Raw genomic sequence first — 23,542 nt, 5'->3', positions numbered from 1 at the left:
GTCATGCTGATAATGGCATCGTCAGCACTAAACATCTTCGTTGCTATTTCAAAACTGTGCAGAAGGGTGCATAGGTCCCTGATCTGAGACCACTCCTGCAGCGTGATTTGCCCCACCTCTTAAGCTTGTTGGCCCAGGCTATACGTCATAACGTATTGCACCAGGGCTCGTCGGACAGTGCAGACACTGCTCCTAGGCCCAAAACTATTAACTGGATTAGATGCAGTGAAAATAGAGATACACAGGCGGTGTAGCTAGCTTCACAGGCGGGCTACTCTGCTGACGTGCAGACACTGCTACTAAGCCCAAAACCCCAAAACGATTTACTGGGTTAGATGCAGTGAAAATAGAGATACATAGGCGGCGTAGTTAGTTTCACAGGCAGGCTACTCTGCTGACGTGCAGACACTGCTCCTAGCCCTAGGCCCAAAACTAATAACTGGATTAGATGCAGTGAAAATTGAGATACACAGGCGGTATAGTTTGTTTCACAGGCGGGCTACTCTGCTGACGTGCAGACACTGCTCCCAGGTCCTAAACTATTAACTGGATTGGATGCAGTGAAAATAGAGATACACAGGTGGCGTAGTTAGTTTCACAGGCAGGCTACTCTGCTGACGTGCAGACACTGCTCCTAGGCCCAAAACTATTAACTGGATTAGATGCAGTGAAAATAGAGATACACAGGCGGTGTAGCTAGCTTCACAGGCGGGCTACTCTGCTGACGTGCAGACACTGCTACTAAGCCCAAAACCCCAAAACGATTTACTGGGTTAGATGCAGTGAAAATAGAGATACATAGGCGGCGTAGTTAGTTTCACAGGCAGGCTACTCTGCTGACGTGCAGACACTGCTCCTAGACCCAAAACTATTAACTGGATTAGATGCAGTGAAAATTGAGATACACAGGCGGTATAGTTTGTTTCACAGGCGGGCTACTCTGCTGACGTGCAGACACTGCTCCTAGCCCTAGGCCCAAAACTAATAACTGGATTAGATGCAGTGAAAATTGAGATACACAGGCGGTATAGTTTGTTTCACAGGCGGGCTACTCTGCTGACGTGCAGACACTGCTCCCAGGTCCTAAACTATTAACTGGATTGGATGCAGTGAAAATAGAGATACACAGGTGGTGTAGCTAGCTTCACAGGCGGGCTACTCTGCTGACGTGCAGACACTGCTACTAAGCCCAAAACCCCAAAACAATTTACTGGGTTAGATGCAGTAAAAATTGAGATACACAGGCTGTGTAGCTAGCTTCACAGGCGGGCTACTCAGATGACTATCAGACAATGCTACTAGCCCAAAAGGATTGGCTGAGCTAGATTACACCAAATGCTGTGACAAACACTTGCACAGCACTGGCTCAGACCTGCCTGGCAAACAGTGCTATGAACTGCTGTAACCTACCCTGAAAAGGGCTGATATTACAACTAGTCCCGACTCCCGACTCCCTAAACCTATCTCTCTCTAACAGAAAATTTGCTTGCAAAAAACACTCTTAGAATGTATAGCACACACAGCAGCAGCTGTGCCATCTAACACTAAAATGCAGCAGTGAGGAAATGGTGGCGACGGGGCAAATGGCTGGCTCTTATAGGGCAAGGACATGTGACATACACAGCCAATGACACATGCCCTTGCTTGTGTGCATCACATGCACATTGCTGTGTGTGTGTGTGTGCACTGCTGATAGGCTGAGAGACTGCACCGCCCCCTTGTAAATGCGGGAAAGAAAAAAAAAAAGGAGATCGGTGTTATTTCAGCACAGATCTATCCCCCGCCCCCCCCGCCCACTATACACTGAAACAGTCTATTAACAATGATAAGCAGTTTTAATGTGCAGATCAAGCCAGGCTTTTGGTGAATGAACAGAAACTCGAACAGCCGAATTTTAAGCAAATTGTTCAGGTTCGTCGAACGACTCGAACACCGCCCAAAACAGCTCGAATTTGAAATTTGAGAACAGTTCGACCCGAACACCGCTCATCTCTACTTATGACAAGGTTTCTGCCAGTCAGGCACCGGTTGATGACTACTACTCTCATCACAGTCTCCTGCTCTCGCTGATAGCAGTGAAAGCAGGCCACGCTGATGAGAGTAGTCATCAGCCGACATCTGTGCATAGTGATAGTTTGACTGCTATCCACAGGCACTGGAGACAACGAAGAAGATAAATGGGGATTACTTCTTGGGATCATTTTATTAATAAATGGGTGAAAGAAGGCTAGTGTAGGAGAGTCTTTGTTCAAATAAATTTTATATTTTTTTTTCTGTGTGTGTGTTTATTTTTACTACTGGGTTAGTAATGGGGGCATCTGAATTACACCTCTACATTACTAACCCCAAAAACAACTACCACGATTGACACCGCGCCGGGGCAATTTGGTATAGCTGCGTCTAAGCGCCAGAATTGGTGCATCAAATATGATTCTCACTTCTGGGACACCTGTAGACTGATATTTGTAGGTTGGGAATGAACCAATAACCATGGGCATTTCCAGCCTATTCATATCAGCCCGCAGCTGTCTGCTTTCCCTTAGCTAGTTATTAAAAATAGGGTGGACCCCACACGTTTTTTTTTATTTATTTATTACTAATAAATTAAAAAATGCTGATTAAATGAAAATGTATTTTTATAACCAGCCAAGGCAAAGCAGACAGCTACGAGCTGGTCTTATAATTCTTGGAAGGGGACAATATCCATGGACCTTCCTAGCCTATTAATATCAGACCCCAGCTATACCTTTGCTGATTATTACAAATGGGGGCCCTATTTAAATAACAAGTAATAGGGCCCCTCTATTTTTGATGACCTGCCTAAATAAAGCAGACAGCTGAGGGCTGCATCTCACAATTGGCCGCTTTAACTGTGTTTGTTGTCAAAAATAGGGGACACCCCCATGTTTTTTTTAAAATAAATAAAAAATGTTCCCTTCCCCATGACAGCACCGTTACATGAGAGATGGCTCCCGCCCCCAGGAATAGGAAACCTACAGCAGAGATAAAAGATGGGGGCGGCACCTCTCTCCTCAGTTTGGTTTTCTGTTCCTGTGGGGAGCCTGCGATGCTGAATCTGGAGGGATCTCTCTCTGGCAGCGCTGGTCCGGAGACCAAGGTCCGCGGCAGGAGCAGCTGGGTCGGCGCACGCGCATCACTTACGGACCCTGGGGCTGTGTTTGAGGCATCCTTTCCACTGTGGGCTCCCCAGCGTCCACTCCTGGCCAGAGGCTGGGCCGGGGTAAAGACGTGCCCATCACTAAGCTGGCACTAAAGTGAATGGGACGACTTCCGGTTTAAACCAGAAGTGACGTCGCACGCCGAGGGGGAGTGGTGTGCTGACACTCCCGGAGAGGAGAGAGTTAAGGGACACTCACACTGCTCTCACCCTATACTATTTAAAGAGGCAGAGCACAAGCAACGGTGGCAGTAGCCTCTCTGGCAGAATGGCAGACCCGACCGCGGAATCGCCAGTTCCAGTGGAAAGCAACCCACAGACTGCCGTGGTACTGAGATTCTGGTGGGTGAAGGCCTTTGTAAGGCAAAAAACACATCAGTAATAGTGTCTTCCTGTGTCATGTTATGCAGGGAAAGAAAGCTACCGCCAAACAGAAAAATAAAGTGTGTGCACTCTGTGATAAAGCTCTCCCTAAAACATATGAGAAGTAGTGTTGAGCTTCTGATACTGCAAATATCGAGTATTGGCCGATATTCGCTGTATCGGAATTCCGATACCAAGTTCCGATATTTTTGCGATATTGGAAATCGGAATCGGAAGTTCCTATAGTGAAATTATGCAGTATAATGAAGTGTGGGCGGTGCGTGGGTGGAGACTGCGTGTGCGCGTGTGCGGGCAGTGTCTGTGCGTGACCGTGGGGCTCTCTGCGTGTGTGCCGGGGCTCTATGCGGCGTGCAGGGTGTCTCTGAGCGGCGTGCGGGGTGTCACTGTGCGGCATGCGGGGTCTCTGTGCGGCATCTCTGTTGTGAATTCCGCTCTTGGGCTCCCTCCGGTGGTTATAAGTAGCATTTTTGTGAGTTCTGCTCTTGGGCTCCCTCCTGTGGTTTTGAGTGGTATGGCTGCTTCTTGGATTTAGCATCAGCAGCTGTTTTCACTGATCGTCTTTCTGGCTCTGCTATATTAGTCTGGCCTTTTCCCTAATTCAATGCCAGTTGTCAATTGTTGAGCTTGGAGTCATGGCTCTCTGAGGATTTCCCTGTCACTCTGACCATTTCAGCAAAGCTAAGTCCTTGCTTGTCCTTTTGTAGTTCACTTGTTGTGGACTTTGTTGTTTAGCACTTTCTATGTTTTGCTCATTTATCCAGCTTATCAGTATGTATTTAGTCAGCTAAGCTGGAAGCTCTGGGCAGCAGAGTTTGCCCTCCACACCTTTAGTCAGGTGTGGAGATTTTTGCATTTCTCTGCGGTGGACTTTTTCTAGTTTTTATTACTGACCGCACAGTGTTCTGTCCTGTACTAATTCTTTCAGGCTAGTAGTGGCCTCCTTTGCTAAATCTTGTTTCATACTACGTATGTCATTTCCTTCTCCTCTCACAGTCATTATTTGTGGGGGGCTGTCCTATCCTTTGGGGATTTTCTCTGAGGCAAGATAGCTTTCCTGCTTCTACCTTTAGGGGTAGCTAGATCTCCGGCTGTGACGAGGTGTCCAGGGAGTGACAGGAACATCCCACGGCTACTGCTAGTGTCTGTGTTAAGATCAGGAACTGCGGTCGGTATAGTTACCACCTGCCCAGAGCTAGTCGCATGTCGCTCCTTAATCACCAGACCATAACACGTCTCTGTGCGGCGTGCAGGGTGTCTCTGTGCGGCATGTGGGGTGTCTCTGTGCGGGGTGTCTGTGGCATGCGGGGTGTCTCTGTGCGGCGTGTGGGGTGTCTCTGTGTGGGGTCTCTGTGGGGTGTCTGTGCGACGTGCGGGTTGTCTGCGGCGTGCCGTGTGTCTGTGCGGCGTGCAGGGTGTCTCAGTGCGGGCATCGTCCGATGGGACTACAAGTCCCATCGGACGATGCCTGCTACACTGACAGTGATTGACACATTAGCCAATGATGGGACAGTAGTAGTCCCATAATCCGGCGAATGTGTTGAGTGATGAAACAAAAAAAAATACTCCATACATACATACATACATACATACATACATACATACATACATACATACATACATACATACATACATACTACATACATACATACTACATACATACATGCTACATACATGCTACATACATGCTACATACATGCTACATACATGCTACACACATGCTACACACATGCTACACACATGCTACACACATGCTACACACATGCTACACACATACATACTGCATACATGCTGCATACATACTACATACATGCTACATACATGCTACATACATACTGCATACATACATACATACTACATACATACATACTGCATACATAGGTACTACATACATACATACATACTACATACAGTACATTCATACATTACATACATGGCATACAGTACATTAAACATAGATTACATACTCACCATTACTTGTCATTTTGATCCCCGAAGCCAGTGTCATCTGTAAAATAGATGAAAAAAACAAACAACCAATATACTCCCTGTCCGCAGAAATCCACGAGTGTCCCACAACGATCTCCCGTGGAGAACGTGAGCAACAGCTGTTGCAACCGCTCTCCAGGGGCCTCAGAAACACAATGACGGAGGAAGGTATTCCTCCGCCGCTGTTAAAAAAAAAAAAAAAAAAAAAAAGTCCCTATTCTCACTTTATAGCATTGCTGGCTGAGAAATTTTCAGAGGGAGCAATTGCCAGAAAGTGACACTCTGAACTCAGGTAACCTCAGTGATACACTGCAGGAGCCATTGTCTCCTGTCAGTGTGTCACTGAGGGTCCTATAGAGCAGTGACATCACCTGATGTCACTGTTCTATGGAGGAGATCGTCATGGGACACTCGTTATTAATTGGACTACGGCGGACAGGTAGTATGCGGTTTATTATTTTTCGTTTTTTGCAGGCGCTGAAGTATGGTAAGTATGGTGAAATGAAGAATATTAAAATACTTTTTCCTAATGTGTGTGTGTTTTATTAACCCTTTCTTACTATTGAATTAATAATGAATAGGCATCTTTTTGATGCCTCTCCGTTATTAACCCGGCTTAATGTCACCTTACAATAGCAAGGTGACATTAACCCCTTATTACCCCATATCCCACCGCTACACGGGAGTGGGAAGAGAGGGGCTAAGTGCCGGAATTGGTCATCTTACAGATAGATGGTATTTGTAGCCCGGGGGGGGGGGGGCAATATCCATGGCCCCTCTCTAGGCTATGAATATCAGCCCGCAGCTGTCTGTGTAGCCTTTCTGGCTATAGAATATAGGGGGACCCCACGTCATTTTTTTGGGGGGTCCCCCTATTTTAATAGCCAGTAAAGGCTACGCAGATAGCTGCGGGCTGATATTCATAGCAGGCTACAAATATTGGCCCCCGGCCGTCGGCTTTCCCCCTCTGGCGCAGAAAATTGTGCGGGAGCCCACGCCGTTTTGTTCTGTGTTTTTTTTTTATTAATTCAACGCTTATAAAGGCCTCTTTCACACTTGCGTCAGTACAGGTCCGTCGCTATGCGTCGGGCCGACGTACCAATGCACGTTGTGAAATTTGTGCCCGACGTGGGCAGCGGATGCAGTTTTTCAATGCATCAGCTGCCCATTCTGAAGTCCAGGGAGGAGGAGGCGGAGTTTCTGCCGTGCATGCGCGGTAGAAAGTGGCGGACGCGACGGACAAAAAAACGTTCACTTGAAAGTTTTTTCGTGCCGACGGTCCGCCAAAACACGACATGTAGTTTTTGGTGCATGTTTTGATGCTGGTTTTTGGTGCAGTTTTTGATGCAGTTTTCGTTCCGTTTTTTGACCGGTTTTGATGCATTTTTTGGAAATAAATAAACGGAAAATGTTCATGATTTGAATTGAAAAATGCATGAAAAAACAGATTCGGAGGCCGGATTCATCATTTCACATCGGTTTCATCCGTTCTTTTGCCGGATCCATCGCTGTGCGTTTTTTCGCCGGACAGAAAAACCGTTCCTCTGTATGTGTTTTCCCTCCGGCGGAAACAGCTTTTTTGACGGATCCTGCAAAAAACGGATGAAATGTGTGGCCATCAGGCGCAATCCGGCGCTAATACAACTTTATGAGAAAAAAACGGATCTGGCGGAAAAAACGGATATGGCGGAAAAAATGGATCTGGTGGAAAAAAACGGATCTGGTGGAAAAAACGGATCTGGCGGAAAAAGCGGATCCGGTGGAAAAAAATAGATCTGGTGGAAAACGGATCTGGTGGGAAAAAAACGGATCTGGCGGAAAAAAACAGATCCGGTGGAAAAAAAGCGGATCTGGCAGAAAAAAAACGCATCCTGCAAATGTGCTCGCAGGACGCGTTTTTTTTCCATAGACTTGCATTAGCGACGGATTGCAACGGATGGCCACACGTCGCGTCCATCGTGCAACGGATCCGTCGTGTTTTGGCGGACTGTCGGCACGAAAAAATGTTCAAGTTAACGTTTTTTTGTCCATCGCGTCCACCATTTTCAACCCGCATGCGCGGCCAAAACTCCGCCCCCTCTTCCCCGGACTTCAGAATGGGCAGCGGATGCGTTGAAAAACTGCATCCGCTGCCCACGTCGTGCACAAATTTCACAACGTGCGTCGGTACATCGGCCCGACGCATAGCGTCGTACCCGTACCGACGCAAATATGAAACAGGCATGTATGAGCATTGAATTTAAAAAACACAAAAAAAACAGAAAAAGACGACGTGCAATTTTCTGCACCAGAGGGGGAAAGCCGACGGCCGAGGGCCAATATTTGTAGCCTGCTATGAATATCATCCCGCAGCTGTCTGCGTAGCCTTTACTGGCTATTAAAATAGGGGGACCCCCCCAAAAAATGACGTGGGGTCCCCCTATATTTTATAGCCAGAAAGGCTACGCAGACAGCTGCGTGCTGATATTCATAGCCTAGAGAGGGGCCATGAATATTGGCCCCCCTCCCGGCTACAAATACCAGTCCGTAGCCGCCCCGGAAATGGGGCATCTGTAAGATGCGCCAATTCCGCCACTTAGTCCCTTCCCATCCCACTCCCATGTAGCGGTGGGATATCGGGTAATAAGGGGTTAATGTCACCTTGCTATTGTAAGGTGACATTAAGCCGGGTTAATAACAGAGAGGCGTCAATAAGATGCCTATCCGTTATTAATCCAATAGTAAGAAAGGGTTAATAAAACACGCACACATTAGGAAAAAGTATTTTAATAATCTTCATTTCACCATACTTACCATACTTCAGCGCCTGCAAAAAACGTAAAATAATAAACCGTATACTACCTGTCCGCCGTAGTCCAATTAATATAGTGTCCCACGACGATCTCCCCTATAGAACAGTGACATCGGGTGATGTCACTGCTCTATAGGACCCTCAGTGACACAGACAGGAGACAATGGCTCCTGCAGTGTATCACTAAGGTTACCTGAGTTCAAAGTCTCACTTTATGGCAATTGCTGCCTGGGAAAATTTCTCATACAGCAATGCCATAAAATGAGACTAGGGACTTTTTTTTTACCTTCCTCCGTCATTGTGTTTCTGGGGCCCCTGGAGAGCGGTTGCAACAGCTGTTGCTGCCGTTCTCCACGGGAGATCGTCGTGGGACACTCGTGGATTTCTGCGGACAGGGAGTATATTGGTTGTTTGTTTTTTCATATTTTTTACAGGTTGACACTGGCTTCGGGGATCATAATGACAAGTAATCGTGAGTATGTAATCTATGTTTAATGTACTGTATGTCTATATGTATGTCATGTATGTAGTGTATGAATGTACTGTATGCAGTATGTATGTAGTATGTATGTATGTATGCATGCAGTATGTATGTATGTATGCAGTATGTATGTAGTATGTATGTATGTAGCATGTATGTAGCATGTATGTATGTATGTAGCATGTATGTATGTATGTAGCATGTATGTATGTATGTATGTAGCATGCATGTAGTATGTATGTATGTAGCATGCATGTAGTATGTATGTATGTAGCATGCATGTACTATGTATGTATGTAGCATGTATGTAGCATGTATGTAGTATGCATGTATGTATGTAGCATGCATGTAGCATGCATGTAGCATGTATGTATGTATGTAGCATGTATGTAGTATGTATGTATGTAGCATGTATGCAGTAGTATGTATGTATGTAGCATGTATGTAGTATGCATGTATGTATGTAGCATGTATGCAGCATGTATGTAGCGTGTATGTAGCATGTATGTATGTAGCATGTATGTAGCATGTATGTATGTAGCATGTATGTATTTATGTAGCATGCATGTAGCATGTATGTAGCATGTATGTATGTATGTAGCATGCATGTAGTATGTATGTATGTAGCATGTATGCATTAGTATGTATGTATGCAGCATGTATGCAGTAGTATGTATGTATGTAGCATGTATGCAGTAGTATGTATGTATGTAGCATGTATGCAGTAGTATGTATGTATGTATGTAGCATGCATGTAGTATGTATGTAGCATGCATGTAGTATGTATGTATGAAGCATGTATGTAGCATGTATGTATGTATGTATGTATGTAGCATGCATGTATGTATGGAGTATTTTTTTTTTTCATTCAACACATTAGCCGGATGATGGGACTACTACTGTCCCATCATTGGCTAATGTGTCAATCACTGTCAGTGTAGCAGGCATCGTCCGATGGGACTTGTTGTCCCATCGGACTATGCCTGCACACACACACAGAGACACCCCCCCCCATGCCGCACAGAGACCCCCCGCACAGAGACCCCCCCCACGCCGCATAGAGCCCGGGCAGCCCACATACAGCCCTGGCACACCGCATAGATCCCCTGCACGCCGCATACAGCCCCGGAAGGCACGCACAGACCCCGCACACACAGACACACACACAGTGTCTGCCCACGCACCGCCCACACTCTTCCCCCCTCCGGAACAGCATATAGAAGGACAGAAAGGGCTTATTTGCGCTCCGATATTTGTGTCCCATTGACTTGCATTGGTATCGGGTATTGGTATCGGGTATCGGTATCGGCGATATCCGATATTTTTTGGATACCGGCCGATCCAATCCGATACCGATACTTTTGAATATCGGAAGGTATCGCTCAACACTAATGAGAAGCGGATTTGTTGATCATGTATAGATAAAACTGTGGCCATCATCCTTACTCCAAGACATAAAGGCTATTGTTAGGGATGAAGTTAAAATCACAGTAAAAGAGCAAATGAAACAGCATGGTTTACATAGCTCTGAAAATCCACCTTCTACACCTGCCCAAAATTCTGACTTGGAATCTGAAGGTGAACTGGGGGAATTACCGCCCGGTTATGACTCAGACTTAGACTCTTCAGATGAAGAGTGTGGTCGCCAAAAAAGGCGGATGCCTTCTTAAAGTCGGCATGGGAAGCATCAACATGGGCATTTAAGCCGGGGTTAGCTGCCACTTGCTCAGCTCGGGCCATGGTTAAATGGTTGGAAGAACTGAGTGAGCAAACAAGAGACAAGTGTCCAAGAGACAGACTCTTGGAAGTAATACCCTCATTACAAAATGCAGCGGGTTTCCTAGCGGATGCCGCCGTTGACTCAGTACGTTTTTATGCCCGTGCATGTGCTCTCTCCAACTCTGGTAGAAGAGCATTATGGTTAAAAAATTGGACTGCTGACTTTCAGTCAAAAGTTAAACTGCGCAGTCCCTTGTGAAGGGCAATATTTGTTTGGAAAAGCATTAGACGAAATTCTAGAGAAAGTGGCGGATAAGAAAAAACACTTCCCTCCTCCCCTCTTCTCGAGACGCCATTGGAGGGATACCCGACGATCCTTTTGGGGATCAGGGAAAGCAGGCTGGGGCCTGCCAGGGGACAAGGCTATGTGCAGCGCCCCAGAGTCCTGGTCGTTGCAGTATTGTCGCTCTTCCACCAGGGGGAGTGATGGTACGTCTGATGGTACTAAAAGAGTTCACCTGACCAGGTATCACAGTCACACACTACACTTCACACTCCAGCCACCAGGGGGAGCAAAAGGTTCTATCTATTAGGCCACTCCTCACACTCGGGTAAAACTGGGGGTTGGATAGGAAGTTAGCGAGAAAGCTGTCTGGGTGAGACCCAGAGAAGACCTGTCAGGCAGACAGTTGTGAATTCTGCTCTTGGGTTCCCTCCGGTGGTTGTTGGTGGTAATACAGTTGTCCCTGGGTTGCAATCCTGGGCAGGTGTCCCTGCTGATTGCAGTGCCGACTGGGGTATTTAAGGTTGCAGGATTCATTAGTTCTTGCCAGTTGTCCATTGTTCTTGGAAGGTTTGGATTTCAGTCTGGTTCCTCCTGCCCTGCTGCCAATTCAGCAAAGATAAGTGTCTGGTTTTTGTTTCTGCAGCACACATTCTGTGTGCTTTACAGATCAGTGCTATTCATTGTTTTTTCTTGTCCAGCTTAGACTGTGCCAGGATTTTTCCAGTCAAGTTGTATTCTCAGGAGATGCAGATAGACGTTCCATGTCTTTAGTTAGATGGTGGAATTTTTGTATTATCTGCTGTGGATATTTTCAGGGTTTTATTACTGACCGCTTAGCATTCTGTCCTATCCTTTCCTGTTTAGCTAGAGTGGCCTCTTTTGCTAAACCCTGTTTTCTGCCTGCATGTGTCTTTCCTCTAATACTCACAGTCAATATTTGTGGGGGGCTGTCTATCCTTTGGGGTTCTGCTCTGAGGCAAGATAGGATTCCCATTTCCATCTATAGGGGTTTTTAGTCCTCCGGCTGAGTCGAGGTGTCTAGGATTGTTAGGTACATCCCACGGCTACTTCTAGTTGCGGTGTCAGTTTAGGGATTGCGGTCAGTATAGGTTCCACCTTCTCCTGAGAAAGTCTCATGCGGCTCCAAGGTCACCGGATCATAACAGCAGACAGGGAGAGAAGGAGGAACATCTGAGCTGCAGACAGAGGTCCCTGTCAGGGGTAGGATCCTGACAGAGACTTAGCGAGAGATAGAACTTTACGGAGCACCTCATTGCGGCAGCATCCTAAGAGAGGACAAGAAGCGAAGTATATTGTGGAGAAGTGAGAAACGAGATCACAGCACAAGGAGATAATACCGGGAGGAGTCCTGCCTTAAGATCGGCAACATCCTTCTGAGGCGCGTAGCCAGGTGGCCGGAACACCGAGGGAGTAATAGGCTCTACGTATTACTTCAAACAACAGCAGGACAGTTAATTCCAAGTTGGCTGCCCAACCTTTAACCTAATGAAGACAACGGAGGCAAATTGTGGGAGAGGGGCGTCTCTAGGGTCCCTATAAAATAGCTCCAGGCCTACCCCGTCATACGGATCGTCCTATCCATATCATCTGGGGGACGTAGAGAGAGAATATCAGAAACATACATGACAGTTGTGAGGACTATCCCATGGTGCTCAGCAGGGAAGTACTACAACACACAGGCGCTAGTAGCAAGGCTACTGATTTCCACCTGCAAAGGGAACTCTGGATGTGCCTTCGGACCGGCCGGATTCAGCCAGCCCTGTTAGCAGTGCTCTGGATTGTGGACGCTGAAGTCTACAGTAAAAGGTAAAGTGACTGCAACCCTGTGTCCTCATTATTTACTGCGACCTACACCATCATCATCTACCTTACTGGGAAGCCCTGGGGACATACTTCACCTGTGGGAAGGTACACCATCTAGCTGCCATAACATCACCCCAGTGGATCCCTAGCAGCGTCGGTCATCCTGACCGAATACCACAGGTGGCGTCACGAACACTTGACAAACTACACCTTTAATTGGGCGCCCCTTAGCAGGGCCACGGACCGAGTCGGGCCACCGTGACATCCCCAGAACCGAGACAGAGGAACCCGGTACCGAGTACCCTACTGCCCTGCGCCTGGGGGCGATCCATATGCGAGGAAAGTCCTGGAACGAGAGAAGAGAGAGAGGATTCCTCTTCAATAAGCCCCCTCAAAAACCAGACCCCAAACAACAATGACGCCGAGTTCCGGGTGGGGGGAAGGCTTCGGTTCTTTGTCCATCAGTGGAAAAATTACAAGCCTCACAATGGATAATCAGTCTATTATCCGAAGGCCTACGGTTAAACTTTATCACCCCCCCTCCTTAACGAAAAGGGGTTTTACAGCATCCTGTTCCTCACACCAAAACCGGATGGTTCACTAAGAACTATTTTTAATTTAAAATCACTGAACCAATACATCCGAGTAGAAAAATTCAAAATGGAAACATTAAAAACAACGGTAAAACTGCTATATCCAGGTTCTTACATGGCAGTGATAGATCTCACAGATGCTTACTACCATGTTCCAATTTGCGTAGAACATCAACAATTCTTGAGGTTGGTAGTACAGCTGGATCAAATTCCCACTCATTTACAGTACCAGGAGTTCCCTTCGGGGTATCAGTGGCCCCTCGAATCTTTACAAAAATAATTTCCGAGATAGCATCGTTTGTGAGGAAGGAAAACATCCTACCAGTATCCTATCTTGACGATTTTCTCCTTATAGCAGACAACCAGGGAGACTGCGTAAAGGCAGACACAAGAGTACGGGACCTGCTGTCCAAGCTGGGATGGATGATAAACTTAAAAAAATCGACAATGTTTCCAGTCCAGATACAAGAATTCCTTGGGATTCAGCTAAACTCCATCAAACAAGTTTGTGTCCTTCCAGACAGGAAAATAGAAGTCATAAACCAAAAAATAAAACAAACACAGGTGGCCCAGTCCATCTCGGTAAGGGAAGCCATATCCCTTCTAGGGATGTTAAAGGTAACAATCCCGGTGGTTCAATGGGCACAAATACATTCGAGGGAGTTACAGTGGCAGATCCCTGGCAGAGCAGGCAAAAAGCCCCTACAATCTAAATTGAAAAATCGTCCTATGGCCACAAGTTCGGGACTCTTAAATTGGTAGCTAAAATCCAAAAATTTCAAAAAGGGGATGCCATGGTCGGACCAAAAGCAATTGGTAACTAACCAAGGATGCGAGCCCATTGGGGTGGGGGTGCACTTAAAAGACGAGATTCTGCAAGGTCGGTGGGATCCTCAAATGGAGGCAGCATCCTCCAACCTAAAGGAACTAACGGCAATAAGGCAGGCAATTCTTCAAATAGAAGAAAACATCGAACGAAGGCACTTAGTGGTATTGTCCGACAACAGTACAGCAGTCTCTTACATAAATCGACACGGGGGAACAAGATCGAGGTCTCTGTTGGAAGAGGCCAAAGGACAGAAAACCACCTCTTATCCTTGACAGGCACACACCTAAAGGGGACGGACAACCTTGTTGCAGACTTCTTAAGCAGGCACGTGCTGCACCAGGGCAAGTGGTCCTTAAATCAGAAAATTTTTGGAGGAATCTGTACCATCTGGGGTACTCCACAAGTGGATCTCTTTGCCACAAAACAAAACCAAAAGGTAGAGAGATTCTATTTCCCAAGGGAAAACCGAGAAGGAGTGGATGCGCTGTTGCACCAGTGGAAGTTCCAACTTGCCTACGCGTTTCCCCCGATTCCGCTAATCTCAACAGTCTTGAAGAAAATCCGAGAGGATGGGATATGAATAATTCTGGTCCCACCCTTCTGGCTGAAGAGGGCATGGTTCACCTTGTTCAGACGTATGTCCATATCCAACCCATGGATCCATCCAAATGTTCCAAATCTCCTACACCAGGGTCCAGTATCCCCTCCTCAAGTGCACAGCCTACATCTCACTGCCAGGAACTTGAGGGGACTTCTGCTAGCAAAGGGATTCTCAGGTCCGTTAGTTGCTACTCTATCTAGCAGAAAAAAAATTACAACTGATAAATATCAGAAAGTGTGGGAAAAATTTCTAGAATTTTCAGGACGACACCTGTCAAATACCACCCAAAAAGTCCCAATAACCGAGGTCCTAGAGTTCCTCCAAAAAGGGTTGTAACGAGGATTGTCTACCAGCACCCTAAAGGTGCAAGTTTCGGCACTTAGCGCCTTGTTTGACCAAAAGTTGGCTGATCATCCCTGGGTGTATAGGTTTATCTGAGCCTCCTTCACGGCCAGACCATTTAAACCTCGGCAAAAGGTAGCTCCCTGGGTTCTAAATTTAGTGCTGAAGGCCTTAACCTCACCTCCTTTTGAGCCTCTTGCTTCCATTTCAGTGAAAGTGCTAACCTTAAAAACTGTTCTCCTGGTTGCCCTTACGTCTGCCCGACGTATTAGTGAACTCCAAGCTATCTCTGTAGATCCCCCATACACTACCATTTTGGAGGACAGAGTAATAATTAGAACTGACCTGGCCTTCTTACCAAAGGTCAATTCAAAATTCCACAGGGACCAGGAGATAATTTTACCCTTGTTTTGTGCCAACCCAAAATCCCAGAGAGAAGAAACCTTTCATTGCCTTGATGTCAGACGTTGCCTACTTCAATACCTAGAAGTATCAAAACCATGGCGACAGTCTTCAGCCCTTTTTGTCTCCTTCCAGGGGGCAAACGGGAAAAAAGGCCACAAAATCTACTATCGCACGGTGGCTTCGTATGGCTATTTCACTCTCCTACTCTTCGGGGCAAAGCCCTCCACTGGGTGTTACAGCCCACTCTACAAGAACTATCGCCACATCCTGGGCGGAAAGGGCAAATGCATCAGTAGAGCAAATTTGCATTGCTGCAGTATGGTCTTCACCCTCTACTTTCTTCCGCCACTATAGGCTAGACCTGGGGCTTTCAAGTCTTGCCTTTGGGAGAAAAGTTTTATCGGCTATTGTCCCACCCTAGGAGTCTTTTCTATTTCTTCCTCTCATGTAACGGTGCTGTCATGGGGAAGGGAAAAAATGATAATTGCTTACTGGTAATTTGATTTTCCAGATCCATGGCAGCACCGCACTAATTCCCATATATACACATATACACACACACATATATATCTAAGTAAAAACTTATGGTATTAATTGCATATTTAATATTATCTCCAAGTATCAACCCTTGGAAATATATATAATGTACATAAGCCCGAACTAACAAAGCGGTTACCTTGCATGCTCTGTAAACAAACTGAGGAGAGAGGTGCTGCCCCCATTTTTTATCCCCGCTGCAGGTTTCCTGTTCCTGGGGCGGGAGCCATCTCTCATGTAACAGTGCTGTCATGGATCTGGAAAATCAAATTACCAGTAAGTAATTATCATTTTTCTCACATGGTACGCCAGCCAATCACAGCCACGTCAATATTTGGCATATCTGTGATGATGCTGAAAATGCCCACACCAGAAAAGCTTGATGATTGGCTGTTCTGCAGCCTTTCAAGAAGCTTTATTAGTCACCAGAACAGTAACACGAACGTACAGTAAGAAGTTTGTGTTTTGGTGTCCAGTACGAACCTCAAACTTTACAGCTCAGGTCCGGTCATCCCTATTCTTAATCTTTTTGAAGCATTTTGTTATGGCACAAAATAAGAATCCTCAGTTTATATCTTTTTTTTTTTTTTTATTATTTCAGCTCTTCGGTGCTTTCGTGGAGAGTATAATGTCCATGATGTTATTGAGGAAATGCAGGAGGAGCAGCAGTCTCTAACTTCAGTGAAGACTGTTTCTGTGTGTCAGCTGTTAATGGATCGCACCTTGTTCTGGCAGATTCTATCGGTGGTTGTGATCAATATGGGTATGCAGCTGTCTGGAATCGATGCAGTAAGTATCACATAATAAATACTGAGGGCCAGACCTTTACCTTACAAAATGATCATAATCAAGCATTTATTTATATATGGAATGGCCAAATAGTGTTTACTTTAGGATACTCTTGACCCTGATGCGCCATAATATTTTATATTGTATCTAATCTTTACTGCCAGCTGTATGCAAATGCTAGGTGGTATCACACCCTTTTCCTTAGTGTATGCACTCTTTTGCTATATGCATGAGTTTTTACAGATTTATTATATGGAAATTGCCTCCACAGAGAGAACTTGATCTCTAGTGCCACCTATTGGAAGCAGCAATCATAAATGTCAATATCAACCTTTAATTAGCATTGACTTGTGATAAAAGCGAAACCAGAATCTCAATCTGCAGACATGTGTTTTAGGGTGTTGCCCCGACCTCAGTGCATTGCAGGTGATCTGATTTGGATGTATGAGGGGCATCTGATTGAGGTGTAAATGGTAAGTCAGAAGCCTCTCAAATAGCCAAATCACATCTCTTGCTTTGCACTGAGAAGGGGCAACACCCTGAAACACGTGTCTGCAGATTGAGATTCTGATTTAGCTTTTATCCTAAGTAATGCGGCAAGGCTCATTAAAGAATCAATATTGACTTTTATGATCCCTACTTCCAATAGGCGACACTAGAGTTCAAGTCCTCTTCCTCTCTGAAGAGACAAGTTGCATAATTATTTCCCCATATGAGCAAGCATTGCAATGGCCTATATGTTTCCTTACCCTGGCATGTCACTCTCCACAAGGTCAGATATTACCCCTTCAACATCACACTGATAGAGACCCAAAAAAATGGTCCCAAAAATTGGTACTCACTAGATAAAAGTATATCTTTATTGTAAAGACAGTTAAAAACATAATTACAAGAAAGGTATTAGCTCAAAGAAATAGAGAGGGACTACAAAGCCCTGGGGTATCCTACAACAAAAACCCCCTCATGTACTCAAACCCCCAACAATGAAATCCAATTCGATCACAAAGGTGCACGATGATAATAATGATTGCAATATGCAATAAAAAATGCATCATGTGACAAATGCTAATAATAGCAGCAAAATAGTATTACATAGTAATCACGGGACAATATAATCCTCTTCAAAGTACTGCCATGTACTTTGCCAAAAACTTGCGTCACACCTCCCGTAGAAGCAGAGCGAAGCGCGCATCGGGACAGAGTGACGCCTGGGGATCTCCACCAGCCCTTTACTAGGTATGTAATGCCCTGTCATCCACTTTATTTTGTTCACAAGTTTTTAGGTGCCTTGGATTTTTGATCTATAGCAGCTATTTTCAGTGTAGTTTATATTGGGACACTTTATTTCTATACACTTCATATACATGCATACATGGCAATCACTGAGAGTGTACTGTGCAGCATTGGAAGTTATGCAGAGATTGTGCTGGATTGAAGGAGGTGCTGCTGAAGAAATTGTCAGCAGGCTTTGAATAGTAATGTAAGTTAGTTTACTGTTGTTACTTACTTCTGCCTCTTGTAAGATAGTTTAAATCACTTTGAGATTCTGTAATGATCAAGCACATAGCACCTTTACTGTAGAAAAAGTCACACTCCTGCAGCTCTCACCAGTGAACTATAAATATATATATTTTTTGCTAGCGGTAATCGCCGTCACCGTCATGTCACTAGAATAAAAGTACTGGAATTAGAAAAAAACACCTATTGCATTGGTAAGAGCCACAAGAGTGAGACTTTGTACTGCTTTACTGCTACACAGCTGTGGCTTCTCTTCATTTAGTCTGGATGCTTCTCCACCATATTCATGGACATTTGCAGAAAGGTCTATATGTGACCTGTAGTATATAATTCATAACCTTTTCACAATTATTTAGAAAGTATTATTGAACTGTGTATCTACCTTTCTTCCACCATTTCAGATTTGGGGGACACTACATCTGATATAATATTTAAAGGGACACACCAGCACTAAAGAAAATCCTTACAAGCAGATCTCTCTTTCTCTATCGTTTCATTAGCGGGACAGGAAGCCATGGGTGTATGCTGCTGCCACTAGGAGGCTGACACTATGCACAATTAAAATAGCTCCTCCCCAGCATTGTACACCCCGCCGACTGGCACGAAGTTAATCAGTTTAGCTTGGTGTCAGTAGGAGGTGGACACAGGTCTTTCACTAGATGCATATCTACCTTGGTTTTCGTCGTTTTCCAGTAATTTTGTTCCATTTTTCTTTTTCAGAAAGTTTTCCTCTTCATTTCCCTTGGAGGGGAACAGCATGAACAGTCACACAGTGGTCCCACGTAAAGACAGGGAGTACGGCGTGGAATGACACCCTGTATCCTCATCTGTCTATCCGGCAGAACTCCAGCCACCAACATATCAAGAGTGTCCAGGTGATATGAAGATTGGTCCTGGTCCCTCTCTCCTGCCCTCTCGCCCACCAAAGCCTGATGGTTTCAGGAGGTACCGACATCCAGCAATCTGAGTTCCCCCGTTTACGGTGAAGTCTGGCCGTATGATGGTATTTCTGGACATCTTCAGGGATGAAGATGTACCCCCTTTTTTTTCTACAGGTTCCCCCTCTGGGAGTTAGCAGGAAGATCTACACTACTGGATGTGGAAGTCAATCATGATATCAGGACTTTTTATTATCATACTACACAGGGATATGGGGGTCTTTTTGTGTGTGTGTATGTTTGTATGGGACAACCGCAAGGCCTGCCCTTCACCTTTCTTTTAGACATCAGCACCGGTCCCTCCATCTGTGCCAGCCGCTTCTTCTATTCTAGGCTCTGACTTCTGTGTGGTTTTGCCCACCTTCTCCTTAACGTGCGGTCTTTTTCTCTGCCTGGTGCAGACACGCTCCCTCTCCTCACTCAGTGGCACTGGAAAACTGTATGCCTTTCTCTCACAGGGGGCCTCTTCCTCCCTGTGGCCACCATTTTCCGGCATCCGAGCATCCAGCACCACAGGTGTCTCTCCAGTCAGTCTCTCCTGATCCTTCAGCACTGCTAACCTCTGGTTCAGTTCTCTGGGTGCCCAGAACTCCTTTAGGTAAGCTCTACTCTGCAGATGGACACTCCTCAGCAATTCTTATTTTTTTTCTATGCCCTGATCTCTGGCATTAGTTAGTGAGTCTGCCTGTCTTCTGTCATGTCTAATTCTAAATGAAAGCGTTCCTGCCCTCGGGCCTCTACCACTCTTTTCACACTTTGTTCTGCCTGTAAATGCAGACTCCCTTCAGGTCAGTCTTCTTCCCTCTGTCAGGATTGCAGCAATCCCTTACTACCCAGGAGTCCTCCACCGCTTCCGGAGAAAGTGGCCCCATTATCCCAGTGTTGTCGTCTTTTCTGTCTTAATCCATTGTGGATCTTACCAAGGTGTCTCAGACCCTGGTATTCATGCTGGATTACCTATCTATCCTCCACCACTGCCAGTGGACCCCATTTCCTACCATTTCCTTCGCCCATGGGTACTAGCAATGGCCATAAGAGGGTTAGGCAGGAGAGTTGCTCAAGATTCCCTTCTCGCTCCCAGTCTCCCACTGGCCCCTCTTGGCGGGCGGCTTCTTCACAGTCGTCCTCCTCAGACACGCCAGCGGAACCGGATATGGATTTTGGTTCTGAAACTGATTCGGACCTGGACTCTTTACAGGCCTCTAACATGAGAGACATGGTGGAGAGTCTTATTGTGATGGTTAACCAGACTCTTAATATAAAGGATACGCCTACAGCACCTGCTAAACAGGCAGTGTCTTTCAGACAGACAACATAAACACCTAAAGTGTTCACTCCCCATAAGGAATTTTGAGGGGGTCCTCACTAGAGATTGGGAAAACCAGACCAGACACTTCCAGAGAAGGAAGTGGCTCGGTATCCACCAGATCTCACTGAAAATTGGGCTGTTTCTCCTGCTGTGGATTCTCCAGTGTCCAGACTTAACATCAACACGGTCCTCCCCCTTTCAGATGGGGAATCACTTAATGCCCCCGTTGACAAGACTCATGGAGTCCTTTGTCATGTAGGCCTTTGAAGCGGCCAGTTCCTTCCTATGCCTTGCCTTGCCACCACATGGGTGGCAAAGTCTATATCTGCATGGGCTAAGCAACTTTGTCAAGACATACTTTCAGGAGCCATGTCTGATGAGTTAGCTGATTTGACTGACCAGATCTCCCAAGCAGAAAAGTACGTGTTGGCTGCCTCTCTGGATGCCGTCTCCTATGCAGCTCAAGCATCCAGTAATATTGTAGCCATCCTCCAGGCCATATGGCTTAAGGCTTGGTAGGCAGACTTCTCCTCCAAGAAGTCTCTGACCTTTCTTCTTTTCCAGAGACCATGACGTTTTGGAACCAGACTGGACCAGATTAGAATCGAGGCCATTGTATGGAAAAGCTCTCTTCTTCCTCAGGCCAAACCTGGGCATCCTCCCCTAAATGAGAATTTTGTCTCTTTCGTCCTTTTTTGGCATTTTTCATCTGAAGAAGATTCTTCCCTCCAGGAAAGGCTGCAGGCATGGCAGGAAAGGAGAAGGTCATCTTTCAAACTGATTCCCTCCTGGTACCCTCGCAATGCGTAAGGCAACTTCTCCAGGAGCAGGCCTATCAGATTCTCCTCCGCATGACTCATCTCTGCCACCCAGGAAGTTTCCCATGGTGGGGGCCATCTCCTGTCCTTCAGGGATGCTTGAATCGCCTTTGTCCAGGACTCCTCAGAGAGGTGGTATCTTCAGGATCCAAATAGAGTTAATTCGGCATCCCCTAGACCGTTTTTGAATCCTGTCCCACCAAGGGAGCCCTCCCTGATTCTAGCTTCTTCACGGCCATTGCCTCCCTTCTCTGAACAGGCGTCATGGTTCCTGTTCTACCTCAGGAGCATTTTACAGGTTTTTGTTAAAACCTTTTTGTAGACCCAAAGAAGACAGGATCTGAAGTTGCAGGACAGGAAAGTCCATCTACGACATTCAGCATGGAATCCCTTTGTTTAGTAATACCTTCCATGGAGTTGCAAGAGTTCCTGTGTTCGGTGGATATCCAAGACACTTACCTCAATGTCCCGATTTTCCCGGGTCATCAGAGATTCATTCAGCTCGCAGTACGGAAGGACCATTTTCAGTTCATCGCTCTTCCTTTTGGTCTGGCAACTGCACCCAGGGTCTTTACAAAGAAAATAGCAGCGGTGAATGCCATTTTACGGGCCAGAGGCTTAGTAGTTATAACCACCCTGTCTAGATTGTCAACAGGTCAAAGTCCAGCTTAGTCCCGACCCAGCATTTATTTTGCTGGGCATGTTTTTCAACACTCCTCCATGGGAGAAAAACTCTTGCCTGAAAAGATTCTAGCTCTCCAATGCCCAGTTTCACACCAGGTCTCTGCAGCAGACCATGCTGTCCCAATGGAACAGGTCTGTACTCTTTCTGGATCACCCAGTCTGGATCTGGGCATCCCTAAACTAGTGGCTGTCCTCCCCCCTCATTCGATTGGGTCGTTCCTTTCTTCCTATCCACTGGCAAATGATTACAATGGATGCCAGTCTCCTCAGCTGGGAAGCTGTCTTTCGCTACCTCATGGTACAGGGCAGTTGGTCACCAGAAGAGACTTCACTGCTGATCAGCATTCTTGATATCAGAGCCATTCTTCTGTCTTTTCTCCACTTGCAGGACCTTCTCAAGGCCTACCAGATCGAGTACAAACAGAGAACGCCATGGTGGTCGCATATGATAGCCTAGGCAGGACAATCCTACAAGTGACAGTGGCTACTTCTCTGACCTGAATGGATTTGTGCAGTTTCCCTCCCACTGATTGTTTTAGGATGTCCCATGATTTCCTGTATCCCCCAATGAAACAATAGAGAAAACAGGATTTTTGATTACTCATTGTAAAATCTGTTTCTCGGAGCCTTCATTGGGGGAGACGACACCCTCCCATGTTTGATAGCTGTATTAATTATTATTTTCTATTGTTACAGTTGGATTTTGTGTACTTCTCTCTGTGTTCTTGCTCTACTTGCTTCTCCTACTGCTTTCTCACTAACTGATTAACTTAGTGCCAGTTGAAGGGGTATACACTTCTGAGGAGGAGCTAATTTTTGTGTGCATAGTGTCAGCCTCTTAGGGTACCGTCACACAGTGCAATTTTGATCGCTACAACGGCACGATTCGTGACGTTCCAGCGATGCATTTACGATATCGCTGTGTATGACACGCTACTGCGATCCGGATCCCCGCTGAGAATCGTACGTCGTAGCAGATCGTTTGAAACTTTCTTTCGTCGTCTAGTGTCCCGCTGTGGCGGCATGATTGCATTGTGTGACACAGGTTGTATACGATGTGCGCACAGTAACCAATGGCTTCTACATCGCAAATACGTCATGAAATTATCGCTCCAGCGCCGTGTATTGCAACGTGTGACCGCAGTATACGACGCTGGAGCGATACTTATACGACGCTGCAACGTCACGAATCGTGCCGTCGTAGCGATGAAAATGGCACTGTGTGACGGTACCCTTAGTGGCAGCAGCATACACTCATGGTTTCCTGTGTCCCCCCAATGAAGGCTCCGAGAAACAGATTTTACTGTGAGTATACAAAAATCCTATTTTACTTTGGTCATGGCTACTGCAGCCATTCATTGACCTCCATTATTAATGCCTGTATAAATCAAGACAACTGAGACTAGTAATTTGCTGCAACAATAATATGGATGTAAGGCAACAAAGGGAACAGAGATTTGTGGGTCCTACAAGATCAGAGGTGATGAAATGGTTGGCAATTTAACCGATGTTTAATAAATGTATTTTAAA

The 23,542-nt window shown here is 45.9% G+C and overlaps 1 protein-coding gene across 1 annotated transcript in view; it reads left to right on the top strand.

Annotated features, from left to right (window-relative positions):
* LOC143769770 (solute carrier family 2, facilitated glucose transporter member 9-like) overlaps positions 1–23,542 on the top strand; it is a 197,269-nt gene that overhangs the window by 128,425 nt on the left and 45,302 nt on the right. The window contains exon 7 of the mRNA XM_077258616.1: positions 16,558–16,745. Coding sequence (XP_077114731.1) covers positions 16,558–16,745 — 188 coding nt within the window. The remainder of the gene's footprint in view (positions 1–16,557; positions 16,746–23,542) is intronic.

The sequence above is a fragment of the Ranitomeya variabilis genome, chromosome 4 (assembly GCF_051348905.1).
Source record: "Ranitomeya variabilis isolate aRanVar5 chromosome 4, aRanVar5.hap1, whole genome shotgun sequence".
NCBI classification, from domain to species: Eukaryota; Metazoa; Chordata; class Amphibia; order Anura; family Dendrobatidae; genus Ranitomeya; species Ranitomeya variabilis.
This window is presented reverse-complemented; position numbering and strand designations above follow the sequence as displayed.